At 45.6% G+C, this 16,055-nt stretch overlaps 1 protein-coding gene across 7 annotated transcripts in view; it reads left to right on the forward strand.

Annotated features, from left to right (window-relative positions):
- Positions 1–8,934: 8,934 nt before the first annotated feature.
- MARK3 (microtubule affinity regulating kinase 3) overlaps positions 8,935–16,055 on the forward strand; it is a 110,048-nt gene continuing 102,927 nt past the window's right edge. For 4 of the 7 annotated variants that reach the window (XM_032771598.2, XM_032771597.2, XM_075065698.1 and 1 more), the window contains exon 1: positions 8,937–9,625. In XM_032771598.2, coding sequence (XP_032627489.1) covers positions 9,575–9,625 — 51 coding nt within the window. In that variant the 5' untranslated portion in view covers positions 8,937–9,574. Of the gene's footprint in view, positions 9,626–16,055 lie in introns of all 7 variants that reach the window. The other 3 variants (XM_032771601.2, XM_032771602.2, XM_032771596.2) reach the window with 2 other exon arrangements.

The raw sequence follows: 16,055 nt of genomic DNA on the forward strand, positions 1-16,055 counted from the left end.
AGTTATGCACCTCATAGCCAGCTCTCTCCCTCCCTTCTCATCTGCAGGCAGTGGAGATCCCAGAGCAGCTTTGCTACCATTCTGAGGAGATTCTGTCTATTCTATAAAAAGAACAGGAGTACTTGTGGCACCTTAGAGACTAACAAATTTATTTCAGCATAAGCTTTCGTGGGCTACAGCACCCAAGATGTGAGCTGTAGCCCACAAAAGCTTATGCTGAAATAAATTTGTTTTTGCTGATACAGACTAACACGACTGCTACTCTGAAACATATCTATTCTATGTTTCAAAAAAGAACTAGCTAAATTCATGGAGGATAGGTCCATCAATGGCTATTAGCCAAGATGGGTAGGGATGATGTCCCTAGCCTCTGTTTGCCAGAGGCTGGCAATGGGCAACAGGAGGTGGGTCATTTGATGATTACCAGTTCTGTTCATTCCCTGTGAGGCACCTGACATTGGCCACTGTCAGCAGACAGAATCCTGGATTAGATGGACCTTTGGTCTGACCCAGTATGGCCGTTCTTATGTTCTTCCTCCTCCAATGTCTCCCCTGTGGAAAAGCCATTTATATAGGCTTTTCACAGGGCCCAAGATTTGGGCAGGTCCTAATTATAAGTCGATATGAAATATTGATTCAGCTTCTAATTGTAGGCAGTGATCAGCTACTTTTCTATCAATAGCCTCATCATACTCCATTTTCAAAATAACACATTTTCCCCTTCACATTATAGAACATCCCTAGGATTTTGTATTCTTTGACAATTATTTGATATTTCAAACACAAAGAGTGACAGAACATTCCAGTAGATGTTCCATTGCGCAACATTTTCTAAAAAGAGGTATCAAAATAATCACCCGTCAGAACCCAATCCACATAGCATGGGTAGGGCTAACAGATGTATGCTTTCATGACTATTAAATGGGTGAGCCCAAACTGGCAAAGGTGTGAGGAAGGCCACGATAGTCTCTTTTCTGGTACATAAAAGTTTTTTAATTTGCAACATGTTGGGGCAGGTCCTCAGCAGCTATAAATGGTCAAAGCTCCTTTGACTGCAATGATGCTATTTACACCTGCTGAAGATCTGCTTGTTGATATGAAATGTCTTTAAGTCTCTAGCCCTAAAAGTGGGGACAGAAATATGTCCCAATGGGACTTCATACAGAGGCAAGGCTCTGTGCTTATGGACACTTTTGCAGGATCAAAACCTGATACAATAGTATAGTTTAGAATTTATACACACACGTCAGGAAATTCAACCTTATGTTTCCCACTGCAACTGTGATTAACCCCCCTAATTACTGTGATTATACGTGCTGTTAAATTTATGCCCTAATCATAAAATCATAGAATATTAGGGTTGGAAGAGACCTCAGTAGGTCATCTAGTCCACCCCCTGCTCAAAGCAGGACCAAAACCAACTAAATCGTCTCAGCCAGGGCTTTGTCATGCCAGGCCTTTTCTGACTATAACCACATTTTTAAGAAGGAAAAAAAGAGTAAACAGATGTAGTTTGAAATAAACCCATCTATTTCATGGAGAGACAAAAACAAAATTAAAAAATAAGGTTGCTGCGATACAAGTCATTATCCCTGATGCAAGGTGTTTTAATATATGAAAAAAATGCATTAATCAGTGTAGCTGCTCATTGGAAATAAAGCAGCAAAATATATATTTTTTTTTCATTTTTTTTTTTAAAAAAAAGTGAAAATATATATATATATATTTTGCTGCTTTATTTCCAATGAGCAGCTACACTGATTAATGCATTATATATTTTTTTGTTTTGGCAAGTTCTAACTACAAAATCATTTTATAATCAAATGTAATATAATCAAATTATAATCCAAAAAGTGTCAATTTAAAATATACAGATGAAATCTTGGCTCCATAGAAATTAGTGGCAACACTCCCATTGACTTCAATGGAACCAGGATTTTCACCCTAGATGTTCACAACTGCACAATTTAGGTCCAATTCCGCAAACCATTGCTAACAGGAAAAGTAGTATTAGGAAACTATTTCATATAATTTTTGTCTTTTAATGCTATTTAGTATCTGTGCACAGAACTTTCATTGACCTTGATACTGCAAACACTTATGCCTGTGAGTAACTACCGGTACATTCATCTGCTGATAGTTACTCACAGGCTTAAGTGTTTTTGGGATCAGGCACCCTGATGTTAGCTGGAATCCCACGAGTGCAGTCTGAGACCATTAATCAGATTAATGATCAAAGCAAACCTGTCTATTTTGTTCCTTTTCTTGACTTCATCATAAGTCAATTACAGTTTTTAGAAACACAGTGTAAGGAACATATTCTATTGGCAGCTGAGAAAGAAAAGGGTGAAGAATAGCTTTGTGGCTAAAGCATAGAACTGAGTGTCAGGAAACCTGTATACTTTTTCTAGCTCTGCTTCAGACTTCCTTTGTGACCTTGGTAAGCTAGACAGAGGCAAATCCCTCCTCCTTGTCAGTGCAGAGGATCCTGCCTGCAACAAGAAAAAATTGGTTCCCCTATGTGTGTATCTGTATGTGGTGAAGCAACACATTTGGACAGCCTAAACAAGGTATGTATAGCCAGGGCTGGCTCCAGGCACCAGCTGAGCAAGCTTGTGCTTGGGGCGGCAGATTCTACGGGGCGGCATTCCGCCCAATCCTAGGGCAGCATGGCCGCTTTTTTTTTTTTTTTTTGGTTCGCCGATCGCGCAGAGGAGGGGAGCGCCCTGCGCACTCCATCTGCCCCAGCCGGTGCCAGGTCTTCAGCAAGTCCAGGAGCCTGCATCCTTCCCTCTCCACCAACCAGAGTAGCGCGGAGCCCGCCTGGCAGGCGGAACAGTGGTCGGGGCCCCATGGTGAGCACCCCGCTGAAGCCCTGGCCGCCCCCCTTTTCTCTCTCCCCCTGGCTCCCTCCCTCACCCCCCCGCTAGCTGGGGCACATCTGCAGCACAGGGATTCCCCCTGCACCCTGGCTCCAGCCGCCCCGCAGGTTTTTTTTTCTTTCCTGCTTTGCCACTCCGGCGGCACCACAGGTTTTTTTGTTTCACCCCCCGCCCCCCTGCTTTGTCTCTCTGGCCACGCCGCAGGTTTGTTTTTTTTCCCTGCTTTGCCACTCCGGCTGCACCGCAGGTTGTGGGGTTTTTTGGTTTTTTTTTTTTCCTTTGCAGTTCTGGCCGCCCCGATTTTTTAAATTTTTTCTTTTTGCTTGGGGCATCAAAAAAGCCAGAGCCAGCTCTGTGTATAGCCCTGTGTGACACAGGTCCATGAGGACTTTCTGTGCAACTATGCAGATCCACAGGCCATTGCCCCACAGGGCAGGAGGTATATGTTGTGCAGACTACTCTAGTTCTAAGGATAACAGTGTGACACTCCTCAGCTAGGGCAGTGTTAGGACAAGATCTCTAAAAATAGGAACAATAATACCTACCCCCACGGGGAGTAGTGATTAAGTTCCCCAGATGCTAACAGATATTATGTTCCCCAGACGCAGTTTGCCTTAGAATGGCAAGGTATTATTCTTATGGGATCAAGTCCTCAGCAGTGTTGAGAAAGAAAAATGGATATCTTGTTTCTAAATCATTATGTACTGAGCATGTGTGGTAGTGACATTTCTTTATGTTCTTTAATTTAAAATTTATTCTGCATCCAAGATAAGGAATATGAATATTCTTAAAACTGGTTATGCAAAATAAGTACTGACTATATGCAGTGTGTTTTTGTAACCCACACACCATCTGGGTGTGGTGTTCTGTCCCATCTAGTGTCACTGAGACCACTAAGAGAGAGAGTTAAATGAGGTTGCTCTACTGCCTTAGTTAAAAGCCAGCTGGCTTTTAGCTCATGCAGTAGAGCAGAGGTGGCCAACCTGAGCCCGAGAAGGAGCCAGAATTTACCAATGTACATTGCCAAAGAGCCACTGTAATACGGCAGCAGCTTCCCATCATTTCCCCACACTCCCCACCCACAGGCAGCCCCACCAATTAGCGCCTCCCTCTCCCTCCCCATCAGCAGTTTCATGGGGTGCAGGAGGCTCGGGGGTGGGGAGTGAGAGCACGGCAGGGTCAGGGGAGCGGGCGGGAAGGGGTGGAGTGGGGGTAGGGCCTGTGGCAGAGCCAGGGGTTGAGCAGTGAGCACCCCCCAGCACATTGGAAAGTTACGGCCTATAACTCCAGCCCCAGAGTTGATGCCTATACAAGGAGCCACATATTAACTTCTGAGAGCCACAGCCATCCCTGCAGTAGAGGCTCATGCACTAAGCTCCAGAAGTCCCAGGTTCAATCCCACCCTCTAACAACCAGGATCTGTCAGCAATCCAAGTGAGAGGTCAACTGGGAAGACTCTGAAGCTCAGGACACATTTCCTCAGCTCGGGAAACTATGTAGCCCACACACCTTCTGGGTGTGGTGTTCTGTCCCATCTAATGGTCCTGAGACCACTAAGAGAGAGTGTTAAGTAAGTCTGCTTAACAGCCAGTTGGCTTTTGGCTCACGCACTAAGCTTCAGATGTCCCAGGTTCGATCCCATCTGTCAGCATTACATTTTGATAACAGATTCTCACCCCTTCCTACACACAAGAACTAGGCATAATGGTAACACTAAAGCTCACCCATAATACTGTATATCTCAATCTAGCAAAAGATCCACAAGTGCAGCCCCTTACTCCCATGTGAAGTCCCACTGGGCCCGTCACAGAGTTCTCTACTCACCCCTGGCATGCCTTCTTGTGGCTGCATCTACGGAACAGCTCTACTGAGTCTGAAACCCACTTCTGTCTTTCACTCACTTTGCAGCCCCTCTTATGCTTCAGGAATTGCTGTGCTCCCTCTTTGTGGCTTGGGCCTCAGACCAAGTCACTATCATTTTCCCCTTCCAGGGAATCAAAATCACTGAACTGGTTGACCAGGAATCATTCCTGTCAGACTTCCAGTTCAAAGCTATGTCCAGTGACTAGTAGGAGAACCAAGGCCCACTCAGTACACTGGGTTCCATCTCAGCAACCCTCAAATAGTGTTCAAGGTCTGCACTGCTTGAAAACCTTACAACTGTTTCCCTGATCCTTTTCCTCCCACATCTCTACCAGACTTTCACTCCACCCCCTTCTTGGTAAACCCTTCCTTTGGGATCTGGAGCCCAGGGCTTCTACCTTCCCCCTGGGTTTCTTCCTTTTTCCTTCTAAGCCCAGAGAAAGACTACAGGCTTGCAAAATGCCACCTTTTTCCTTTTTCAGTTTTGTGGCATAGCAGACTCATTTCCTGAGTCTATGACACCATGCACTGTACTTCATATCTTGTTCATGACTTACAGTCTCACACCTTTTCCAGTATTCTTAAAGAATTGCAAACGAGTATTTTTTTTTAGTTGGGGCTAGGGTTGCCAACATTCCAGGATTGCCCTGGAGTCTCCAGGAATTAAAGATTAATCTTTAATTAAAGATTGTTATGTGATGAAACCTCCAGGAATATTGCCAACCAAAACTGGCAGGCCTAACTGGGCCTCATTTTCCACCTCTTTCTGCTGTAAACTTCTTGACTTTATACCAGCCCTGCTTATTCCTGTCCAGCTGGGCTCCATGTCAGTGCTTTCCTGTCAAACATAAACTCTCCCTCAGGTGTAGCCTATCTGCTAATTTAGCCCCTCCTAAGCCACACTAACCCTTTCCAGGCTAGTGTGAAGTGAACACCCCATCACAGGGCCATACTTACACAGCCCCTTTTTAGGGCTGGAGCCTTAAATATACTGTTACCACAAGGGGAAATTAAAACTTCTGGATTGAGTGTAAGGGCCCCATCTTGCAGTCTCTTGTGATTTTGCTTTCGGCAAATAAGCTTCAGGATTGAAAACCCAGGGGCATAACCTCTAACTTTGTTAATGGACAGCTGAATCAGCTCCAAAGTTTTCATTTCTAGACCAGAGATTTCCCAACATTTCATACTGTGGACCATATTTTTATAAAGAAATTGTCTCTGGCCTTCGCCCCATTCATTCCCAATAGAATCATTCAGTTATGTGGACTACTTCCCATCCATTCTTGCTAATGTAGACACCTTCCAATTGCAAGCGTGTGGACCACCTCCTCACCACTTCACAATCACATGCACTACTTTCCCCCACATCCTTCATGGTGCACCATCTCCCCTCCCATTCACAAATATGCAGGCCACCTTCTTTCCCATTTAATCTCACATGGACTACTTCCCAGCATTTTCACAATCCTGTAACATTCTAGGGGCAACTACAGCAATTGTTTACAAAAATTAATATTAAGGAAGTATTTAATGTGTTTTTAGTTTCAAATGTTTTAGTAGCAGGAAACAGAAAGGTGGAGCCAGCACTATGAGATCGGCCAGCTCTCAAAGGCCACAGTGAGAACCTCTGCAACACCCAATTGTTTTCAAAGGGAGTCAGGGTTAGAGTGACTCTTATAACAAAATGGGATTGTATTTACAGTAACTGCCCCTATGTGGGCAGCATTGCTACTGGGTCACAAAGTGACTTGGGCCATTACCGCAGAATACGCAATGCCAGCTGAAGTGGAGCAGAGCAATGGTGATGGTGCTATTGCCATGCAAGGCCGACCAGGGCAGTGCCATTTGTGTCAATGCTATGTAAGATGGAGCTGGGTAGTGCCACTTGGGCTGAGGCTGTGCATGTCAGAGCAGAGTCACCACATGAGGTGGAGCAGGTCAGTGCCGCTGGCACCAACACCATAGAGGTGGAGCAGGGTGGTGCCACTGGTACCAATGCCACAAGAGCTGAGCAAAGTGGTGCCATTGGTGCAGGGCCGTCCTTAGGCATAGGCAACATAGGCAGCTGCGTAGGGCACCTGAAAATTTGGGGCACCACTGGGTCTCAGCATCCACTCTTTTGTTTTCCTATCCCTGTTCTGACCCTTTCTGCAGGCTCCCACAGATGGCTGCTCTAGCCTGGTGAGCCTTCCTTGGGAGGGAATCTAGTACTTAAAAGTGAAAAAACCTCCAGCCTGCCAGACCTATTAGCACAACATTGAAACTGTTAAAGAGACATTCAAGGGGTAATAAAGCCATTTAACAGGCATTTGCCAACCCCAAGGTATATACTGACAGGTTTCAGAGTGGTAGTCCTGTTAGTCTGTACCAGCAAAAACAAGGACGAGTCCTTGTGGCACCTCAGAGACTAACAAATTATTTGGGCATAAGCTTTTGTGGGCTAGAACCCATTTCATCAGCTGTCCACGAAAGCTTATTCCCAAATAAATTTTTATACTGTCAGTTTCTGACTTTACTGACAAAAACAGTTGTGCATTAATGTAATATTTACACAGAACATGTCAGTCTACAGGACCTTAGTTTAAAATTTGCTTTAAAAATATTTCATTAGTGAGCTGGTGAAGATTATAAAATCACATTTCTAAAAAATGCTTGCATAGAGTTTTAGATGCACAATCATCTTTAGCCTTAAATGCGTGGATCTTCAGACATACAGTTTTTTAAATAAATCCTTCAAAAGACCTCCCTTATCTAAAATACACATTTTAATTACTATAGTTAAAAAAAAAGTGCTTCCAAGTCTTCCTGTCCTTTCTGTCCATCCCTTCACCACCTCTCCCCCCACTCCCCACTGAAGAGAGCCCTTAAAGGGACAACAGTCCTTCCCTTCCAGATAGCTGGACAAAGAGTTTCCCTTTCTTTACTTCTGACTATCGGATGAACTAGTTTTAAAAGAACCCTCCAGCAAAATCAGTACCTTAGTAAGACATAAAATCCTTGTTATACCTAAAATCTTTGGAAACATATTTTTTTAAAGTTGGTGAAATTTCATAACCATGTCTCTTGTTATGGAGATCACACAAAGTAAATTACTGTTCTCTTTTTCTAAAAGCAATGAACATTGTTATGAACACACTAAACCTCTCTGATTAATTTAAAATAATGTCTTTGTTTCAGTGAGTTAAATATGTAGTAATCTGGAATGCTGGCTTAAGGTTTGAGTACATTTAAAATATAAATTCAGCTTAGAAATACTGATTAAGAAAAGGTAAAACACAGAAGAGCTGCATCATGTATTCTATTATATGTAATGGTGTATTCAGCAGGACAGCTTACTCACCCTTACTACAAAGTTTTTGCAAATAACTCTCTGACAAACTTCAGGGCCTATCAAAAAACCGTGACTGACATTTTTTATTCCCAGATTTTAGTGTTTTTAATTAGGTACTTTCTTCATGTCCATTCTGCATGGGGGAGAGGGTATGAGAGTCTCTGCCGGGAACTGTGACTCTCCACCACCATGAGGCAGGCCGGGCATCTCATTATCCTTTGCTGTCTCGTCCCGCCTCCCCCTCCCCCACCAGGCTATGAGCTTGGGCTGCCATCCGGCATAGGGGCACCAGTTTAGTAATACTGCGTAGGGCCCCATAAATCCTACGGACGGCCCTGCACTGGTGCTAATGCCGCTTGAGGTGACTAGGGTGCTTCCACTAGCGCCAATGCCACAAAGGCAGAGCAGAGAAGTGCTGCCAATGCCATGGAGGTGGCACAGGGCGGTGCTGTTGGTGCCAATGCCACCCGCGGTGGAGCACGGTGGTGTGAGTGCCATGTGAGGTGAGCAGGGCAGTGCTGCTGGTGCATGCCAGGAGCCCGACACCTGGCCTGTGTGGTTGCTGGGGTGGGTGCGCCTGTGGCTGAGGGGCTGGGTTTGGTGGGTGAGCTCAGCAGCCCCAAGCCTGGACTGACACACCGGAAGCTGCTTGGTGCCACCCTCCCCCCGCGGCGCTCAGTCCCTGCGAAGGCCTCGCCTCGCCCCACCCCCGCCCCGCCAGGGCCAGGCCCAGGCCCAGGCCCAGGCCCCCTAGCAACAAGCAGCCGGCGCCGGCCGCCCAGCCCCGCATCAGGCCAGGGGGCGGGCTCTTCCGGTTCAAGTCGGAGCGGAGGAAGCCGGGCGGCCATCTTGGATCCTCCATCCCGGAGCGGGCGGCGCTGAGCGGCGGAGTGGGGGCGGGGGCTGCAGGCTGCCGGAGCGGGGCCCCTGACACCCGGCTCGGAAGGCGCAGGGGAGCCCGGGCCAGCCGGGTGGCGGTGGCGGGTGGGGGAGGCCCAGCATGCGAGCGGAGGCCCGGTGAAGCGGGGCTGGGGGGAGAGGGAAGCGCTTCGGAGCGGGCCTGCCTGGCTGCCGGTGCTCGGAGCTGGCTGCGGAGAGGCGGCTTGTTTTCCTGGCCGGGCTTTGCAGCGCCCCGCTGCCTTCTCCGGCCCGCTTCCTCGCCCCCCCTCAGCCCGCTGCGCTCTGCGAGGATCCCCCCACCACCCACCGCCTCCCCCCTCGGCGCGCTGGGCTCCTAAGCTGGCTGTAGGATGAGCCCTGAGGACTCCCAGGGGCAGTCGCTGCTCCATCGCCAGGCTGGAATATAGCTCAGAAGTGGGGTGGCGGCGGTGGAAATAAGCAGCCCCCCACCCCGTCCCTTGATGGTGGCCTTTCGTAACCACTGTCTCGCAGCAGAGTGACAAGCATTATTTAGGGGGGGTGGTAGGTTTTTGTTGGGGAGGGGGGTGTTTTGTTTTGCTGGCGGAGGCAGCCGGTGCTCCAGCACAAGCGAATTAAAATGTCCACTAGAACTCCATTGCCTACGGTGAATGAACGCGACACTGAGAATGTAAGTAACCTGGGAGCGCCGGCTGGGCTTTCTGTGGAGTGGGGGCGTGAGTGGGCGCTGCTGGGGTGACCGGATCTGTCTATCACCTGAGGAACGTGTGTGCTGAAGTGCTGTGGGGACTCTGTCACTCGTGTGGCTGAATGTGACTGCTATACACAAAGGATGGCATGCCTAGAGAGGGTGGGTGTATTGTGTCCAGACATAAAAATGTCTCAGAAGAAAAACTGCCAGAGAGAAATGTGCATTTGTTTTAGCAGATGTTGGCCCTCTCTATGCCAATATAAACCCATAGGTGTAAAAATTTGAATGAAAGACACTGTACAGAATCAAACTGTAATTTAAAATCCCCAAAGTGGAGCCTGGCATCGTGGGTAAATACTATGTTTCTACTGTTGTGACACTGGTTCAAGGCACTGTCCTGGCAGCTGGATGCTGTTAAACAGATGTTTTACAGGTGTGTGAAGAGTATTGTTATTGTGAGTGCTATCATTGAGGTCTTATGCCTGCTTACTAAATTACAGTTTGACTAAGTGTTTATCAAGAGCTTGGTTTGCTGGTGATAGTGTTAAAAAAATGACAAACCCTGTAATGTTTTAATGTATCGTATACAGTGCAAATACTGTACTGTCTCATATTTTTCCCAAATTCTGCATCAATAATATAATCCATCTGCCCTGATGTTTGTAAGTTGAAGTGTAAAATAATTGCTGAAACAAGCCAATAAAGCACTAGCAAACAAATAAAGCACAATACAATCCTGTATTGGCAGGGGAGAACTGGGTGACCTAGATAAGGGTTTCCAGCTCTAATTTGTATGATTATTAATGGTTAGAATAATGGGTTTATTGTCACCTGTTCAGATGATGATGAAAGGTCCCATTTTCTGAAATCAGCAGCAAAGTCGGAAAGTCTTCCCTCTGTTAAATGGTAGCATTTGACAGTCAATGCTAAATATGTTGTAAACTGCATGTTTTTAATAGGCTCAAGTTAACAGTAATATTATTACAATTTATTAAAATATTTCAGATAAAATGCTATGTAGAAACCTAATAATCAAAAAACACACTCAGTGAGACAAACCCTCTCTAACTAGGAACCTTATTTGCTTTAAGTTGAGACAAAAGTTTTTTGACCTCAGAATAATCAATCTAAAAGGAAAAATTAAGAAAAAAACAGGCTGTTTAATGTGAGAGAGTATGCAGATGAGTTGTAGTTTATACTGCTCTGAAGCACAAATAAGCAAAATCAGTGAGCATTATTTATATTTCTTTCATTATGAATATAACCTGGTGTTCTTTAGAAACCATTTGCTGGGTCTGAGTGAAAGTGATTGGGGGGAGAGATACCTGTTTTGAACTGAAATAAGGAAGATTTAGGCTGAATGTTAAGAAAATTGCTAAATGTGTTAGAGAGCAAGTAGTCTTCTAAGAGAATTGGTAGAAACCCTATTGCTGAAGACATTTTAAAACAACACCAGACAAAGCATTAGAAAACATGCTGCATAAAACAGTCACTGTATTAGCAGGATTTGGATTTTATTCACATAATAGTCATTTCTCTCTTCTATATCTTTTTTTTTTGTTTGTTTTAGCCCTTGGTACAGCCTGCAGGCTAAGGGCTGTATTGAGGAAAAAGTCAGCTAAGCATATTTTGTTGCAGAATCTCATTGGGCTTCAACCTAAGGGCCAAAGCTGCCCTGTGGAAGAAAAGCATAAAAAAATAAAATTGTAGTGACCTTTTGTATTCAGTTGAACTTCCAAATGGCCTAAACAGATTCCCCTGTAATGTTTTGGCCAGTCATTGTGCTCTAGCTGCATTGGATCAAGGTTTTTAAACTCCAGTTTGGCCTTATCCTGATCAACCAGTCAAACCACTTTAGAAATTGTTTAAAACTGGTTCAATAATTTGATTTAAATCCTAGTTTAATACTATGGAAACATGTTATTTGACATTTGGGGCTAGAGTTGAAGTTTTTTCCATGGAGGATATTTCATTCTGGTTTCAAAATATAGAACAAACTGCTTAGTAATTTTCTTAATTATTGTACAGTGCTTGTCTTCAGTGCTGCAGACGTGTCTCTTTATACTCTGATCAAGGCAAAATTGCAAGCTAAGCAAAACTGAGCTGGGTAACCACTCAGGAATTCCTGTCGTTAGTAGTATTGTCATTCGGTAGGCTAATTCTTCCTTTTTAGTCACACTGAACCAAAACCCATGTATATAGTACTGTACTGCTTGAGGTGCCACCTTTCAGATGTCATGACCATCAGTGATACAAATATTTGGTCTAGGAACTTTAATGTAAAGTGTTGTTCTGGCCAAATTTCAACTCTGATATTTATATTTTCTGCATAAATTACCTCTAAATTCAGTTGGATGCAAAATTAATTTTATTCCTATCTTAATTCTAAAATACCATATAATTCGCTCCTAGTCTAACTGTTCTTCCACCTCAAAGATGGTTGTATTTTATTGGAAGGTAAAATGAAGCCTTAACTACCTAGATGAGCCTTAATTAATGTTCCTAAAACACTTTGATCTTTAGATGAAAGATGCTGAGAAATGAAAGTATTCAGAGAGCCTTTGGGCCATGGTCATGGGACCCCTTAATGTCTTCTCTATACTAAGAAAATTACCTAGTGCTGATAAAGGATACAGTTTAACCGGTGTTAAGCCTGGTTTAACCCCCACATGTAGGCAAGGACAAATCACACTCTGAAACCTGTCACGTTAAGTGACATTTTTGAAACTCTGGTTAGTTTTTGAAATGGTAGTGTACAAAGTTTGTCTTTGTCTATGTTTGCAGTTCACCATGTTCAGCAATGGGTGATTTCTGAAATGTAGACAAGGCCTCATCATCCGTGCTTAATTTTTTCCTGTTTTCTTCTTTTTTGTTTTTTTAGTTAATAAAAGGCAATGTATAGCTCTCTTTGTTACGGAAAGATCCTTCAAAACGTAAACAGTTAGAGTGGAAAGTTTGTCACAGTGCTTTTCTCTTAAGGCCGTTGGTTATTCATGTTTCCCAGCCAAAAAGGGCTGGCCATTGAGGCTCAAGTATCTGTGGCCAGGAGTCCCTTTTTTTTTGTATGAACAGGATCGGAGTGACTCATTTGTAAGGGAGCTATCTGACTTCCACTGATGGTAGTAGGACTGCTGCAGGCTGGCTGACTGTCTGAAAATGAGCTCTGAGCTACCATTGTAGCTTCTGGCCACAAGGGTGGAGCAGCTCATCTGAGGAACCTGCTAAGCTGAAGGCTGCTGGCCATACCTACTAAGTCTCCTGGTATGTCAGGGAGATTCCCGTTCACCACCAAAAATTCCCAACTCCTAATTTAGTAATGTTGTCACCTGCATAAAAAAATCTATGTCAAATTAAAAAATTCAGTTATATTACTCAGAATTGTATGCATCAGCTACATATGCGCATCTGCCTCCCACCCCGGGTCAGTGAGAGACTGATGCACGTGTATGGCGGACTCACAAGATTCTTGGTAATGTATTTCAGGGTCGGTGAAGTGCTATTTAAAGTAAGAGGGTGAAACCTCTTCTGCCCTCTTCCCCTCTCCTCCATGGCTGAGCCCTGCCCAAGGATGGATGCTAGTCTGCCAGAGCTCTGATGCACCATCCCTTTCCTGGGTATAATGACAGCCTCTATATGGCCAGGGCCCTCTGGCCTGGGTATGTGTGTTCCCAACCATTGGGAGAGCCCCAGGCCTGGATGGGGTTCATTGGTCAAGTGTCCCAGGGGCTGGGCTATGTCAGAGTTCCCAGTGGTGGTAGATCTTTTGGCTCAAGAGGAGCCCTGTACACTGGAAATCCATCGAATGAATGAGATTTTAAAAAGCATGAAGAAATGGAAGGGACGAGATAACAACTTTCAGGCCAATTAATTTTATTTAATTTATACTTCTATTTTATTGTATTTCCATTACATACATTGTATATCTATAAAGGGATGAGGTGACTGTTTTGAGCAGTTCTTAATTTTGCTAACTACTCTGAATTATAAAGTTTAAATAATTGGGGGAAAATAACTACAATTTGCCCTTTAGTAATCTTCATGGCCATAGCTAATGTGGGGGATTACCCATTTTAAAAATGTTGAGATGTTGGTAACTATTACTCCTGAGGCATTCTGTGCCAAAAAATTAAAAATTCTGTGCACAATCTTTTTAAAATTCTGCAAGTTTTATTTGTCAATAAATAAATGCAGAGGCTCCACATGGCAGTGTGGAGCATAGGCCACTGGCTGCATGAAAGTGGGAAATCACCCAACAGTTCCCCTACTCCCACCCCCTGGACACGGACTCAGCAGTGATGCTGCACCCGACTCTGACACAGCACAAGGCCTGGGTCTGCCCCAGAAACATCCTAGGGCCCTGCCCCTCTGCGCCAGATACACTAAGTATGGGTCAGGCAAGTTCGACCAGCAGGGTGCAAGTGTGAAGGGACTCAGTGTGGCAGGATCCGGGTGTGGGGTGAGAGGGTTCTCTGTGGGACAATCTGGGTGCTGGCAGCTTAGTGGGGGGTCTAGGTGTGGGGGTATCTGGATGCACAGAGGCTCATGGGGGGGGAGGTTCCAGGTGCAGGGGCAATGGGACCCAGCAGGGGCTTCCAGGTGAAGGTGATTGGGGCTCAGTGTAGAGGTCTAGTTGTGGGGGTCTCAGCATGGGAGTCCGGGTGCTGGGGGAGTGGGGTTTGGTGGGGTGGGAGTCTGTGTGCAGTTAGTTGGGGGTAAGTGATGTGGGGGCTTAGAGTGGTGGGGCTCATCAGGGTGGGGGTTTGAGTGCAGGGAGCTCAGTAGGGAGTGGTTTGGGTTCAGGGTGGGAGTCTGGAGGTGGGCGGGCTGGGTGAGGGGGGCTCCAGATGCAGGAGTTGAGGTTCAGTGGGGTGGGGTTTGGGTATAGAGTGCTAGTGGGGGTTGGGGGTGTATGGGTGAGGCTTGGCAGGAGTGTCTGGGTATGGAAGGTCGGATGCGTGGAGTTTGGGAGGATGGGGGAGCAGCTGCCCATACAGTGAGGAGTGGTGGGGGCAGGGAGCATCTGCAGCTGGGAAGGGGTGGGGGTTCTTGGTGTTGGCCTGACGCAGCCCCAGCCTCTCCTTGCAGGGGAAGAGGAAGTCCTGTCTGAGATGGATTTGGTTACAGAGACCCCTTTGGGACTGTCACCTGACATGCTGAAATTACCTTTGAGCCCATTTTCCACTGCCAGCTTGGAACTTCAGAATCCTGCCTTGTTGAGCCAGACACGCTAGCGTGCTGCATGAGGTCCATGCCCCTGAAGCTGCAGACTTTAACCAAAACTGCTCAGCAAGTTACCTATTTCCAACGCCCAGGCACCCAGTTCCCAATGGGATTCAAACCCCAAATAAGTTCGTTTTACTTTGTATAAAGCTTATGCAGGGTAAACTCATAAATTGTCTGCCCTCTATAACACTGATAGAGAGAGATGCACAGCTGTTTGCACCCCCAGGTACTAATCACTTACTCTTATTAATAAACAAAAGTGATTTTATTAAGTATAAAAAGTAGGATTTAAATGGTTTCAAGTAATAGACAGAACAAAGTATGTTACCAAGCAAAGCAAAATAAAACAAAACACGCTAGTCTAAGGGTATGGCTACACTTGCAGCTGTACAGCGCTGCCGTGGCAGCACTTTGAAGTGCAAGTGTGGTCGCAGCGCCAGTGCTGGGGGAGAGGTCTCCCAGCGCTGCACGTATTCCACCTCCCCGTGGGGATTAGCTTACAGCGCTGGGAACCGTGCTCCCAGTGCTCGGACCGTGTTTACACTGGCTCTTTGCAGCGCTGTAACTTGCTGCGCTCAGGGAGGTGTGTTTTCACACCCTTGAGGGAGAAAGTTGCAGCGCTGTAAAGCGCCAGTGTAGCCAAGGCCTAAGCCTAATACATTAAGATTACCTGAATACAGGTAAATCTCACCCTCAGAGATGTTCCAATAAGCGTTTTTCACAGACTAGACTCCTTTCTAGTTTGGGCCCAGTCCTTTCCCCTGGTACAGTTCTTGTTGATTCCAGCTCAGATGATAACTAGGGGTTTTCTCGTGACTGCAGCCCCCTTTGTTCTCCTTCACCCAATTTATAGCTTTGGCACAAGGCAGGAATCTTTTGTCTCTCTGTGTCCCCACCCCGCCTTATAAATGGAAAAGCACCAGGCTTAAGATGGATTCCAGTACCAGGTGACATGGTCACGTGTCCTGTGAGACCCCAAGCATCCATTCTTCCCGGCCTGACTCACAGGAAGGCTTACAAGTAAACAGAGCCATTTACAACCAATTGTGCTGGTCAATGGGAGCCATCAAGATTCTAAGTAGATTATAAGCTTTGTAATGATACTTTACAAGAGATCTTTGTATAAAGCATATTCCAGTTACATTATATTCACACTCATGTGGAGTGCAACCTCACACCATCCTCT

The sequence above is a fragment of the Chelonoidis abingdonii genome, chromosome 4, assembly GCF_003597395.2.
Source record: "Chelonoidis abingdonii isolate Lonesome George chromosome 4, CheloAbing_2.0, whole genome shotgun sequence".
NCBI classification, from domain to species: domain Eukaryota; kingdom Metazoa; phylum Chordata; order Testudines; family Testudinidae; genus Chelonoidis; species Chelonoidis abingdonii.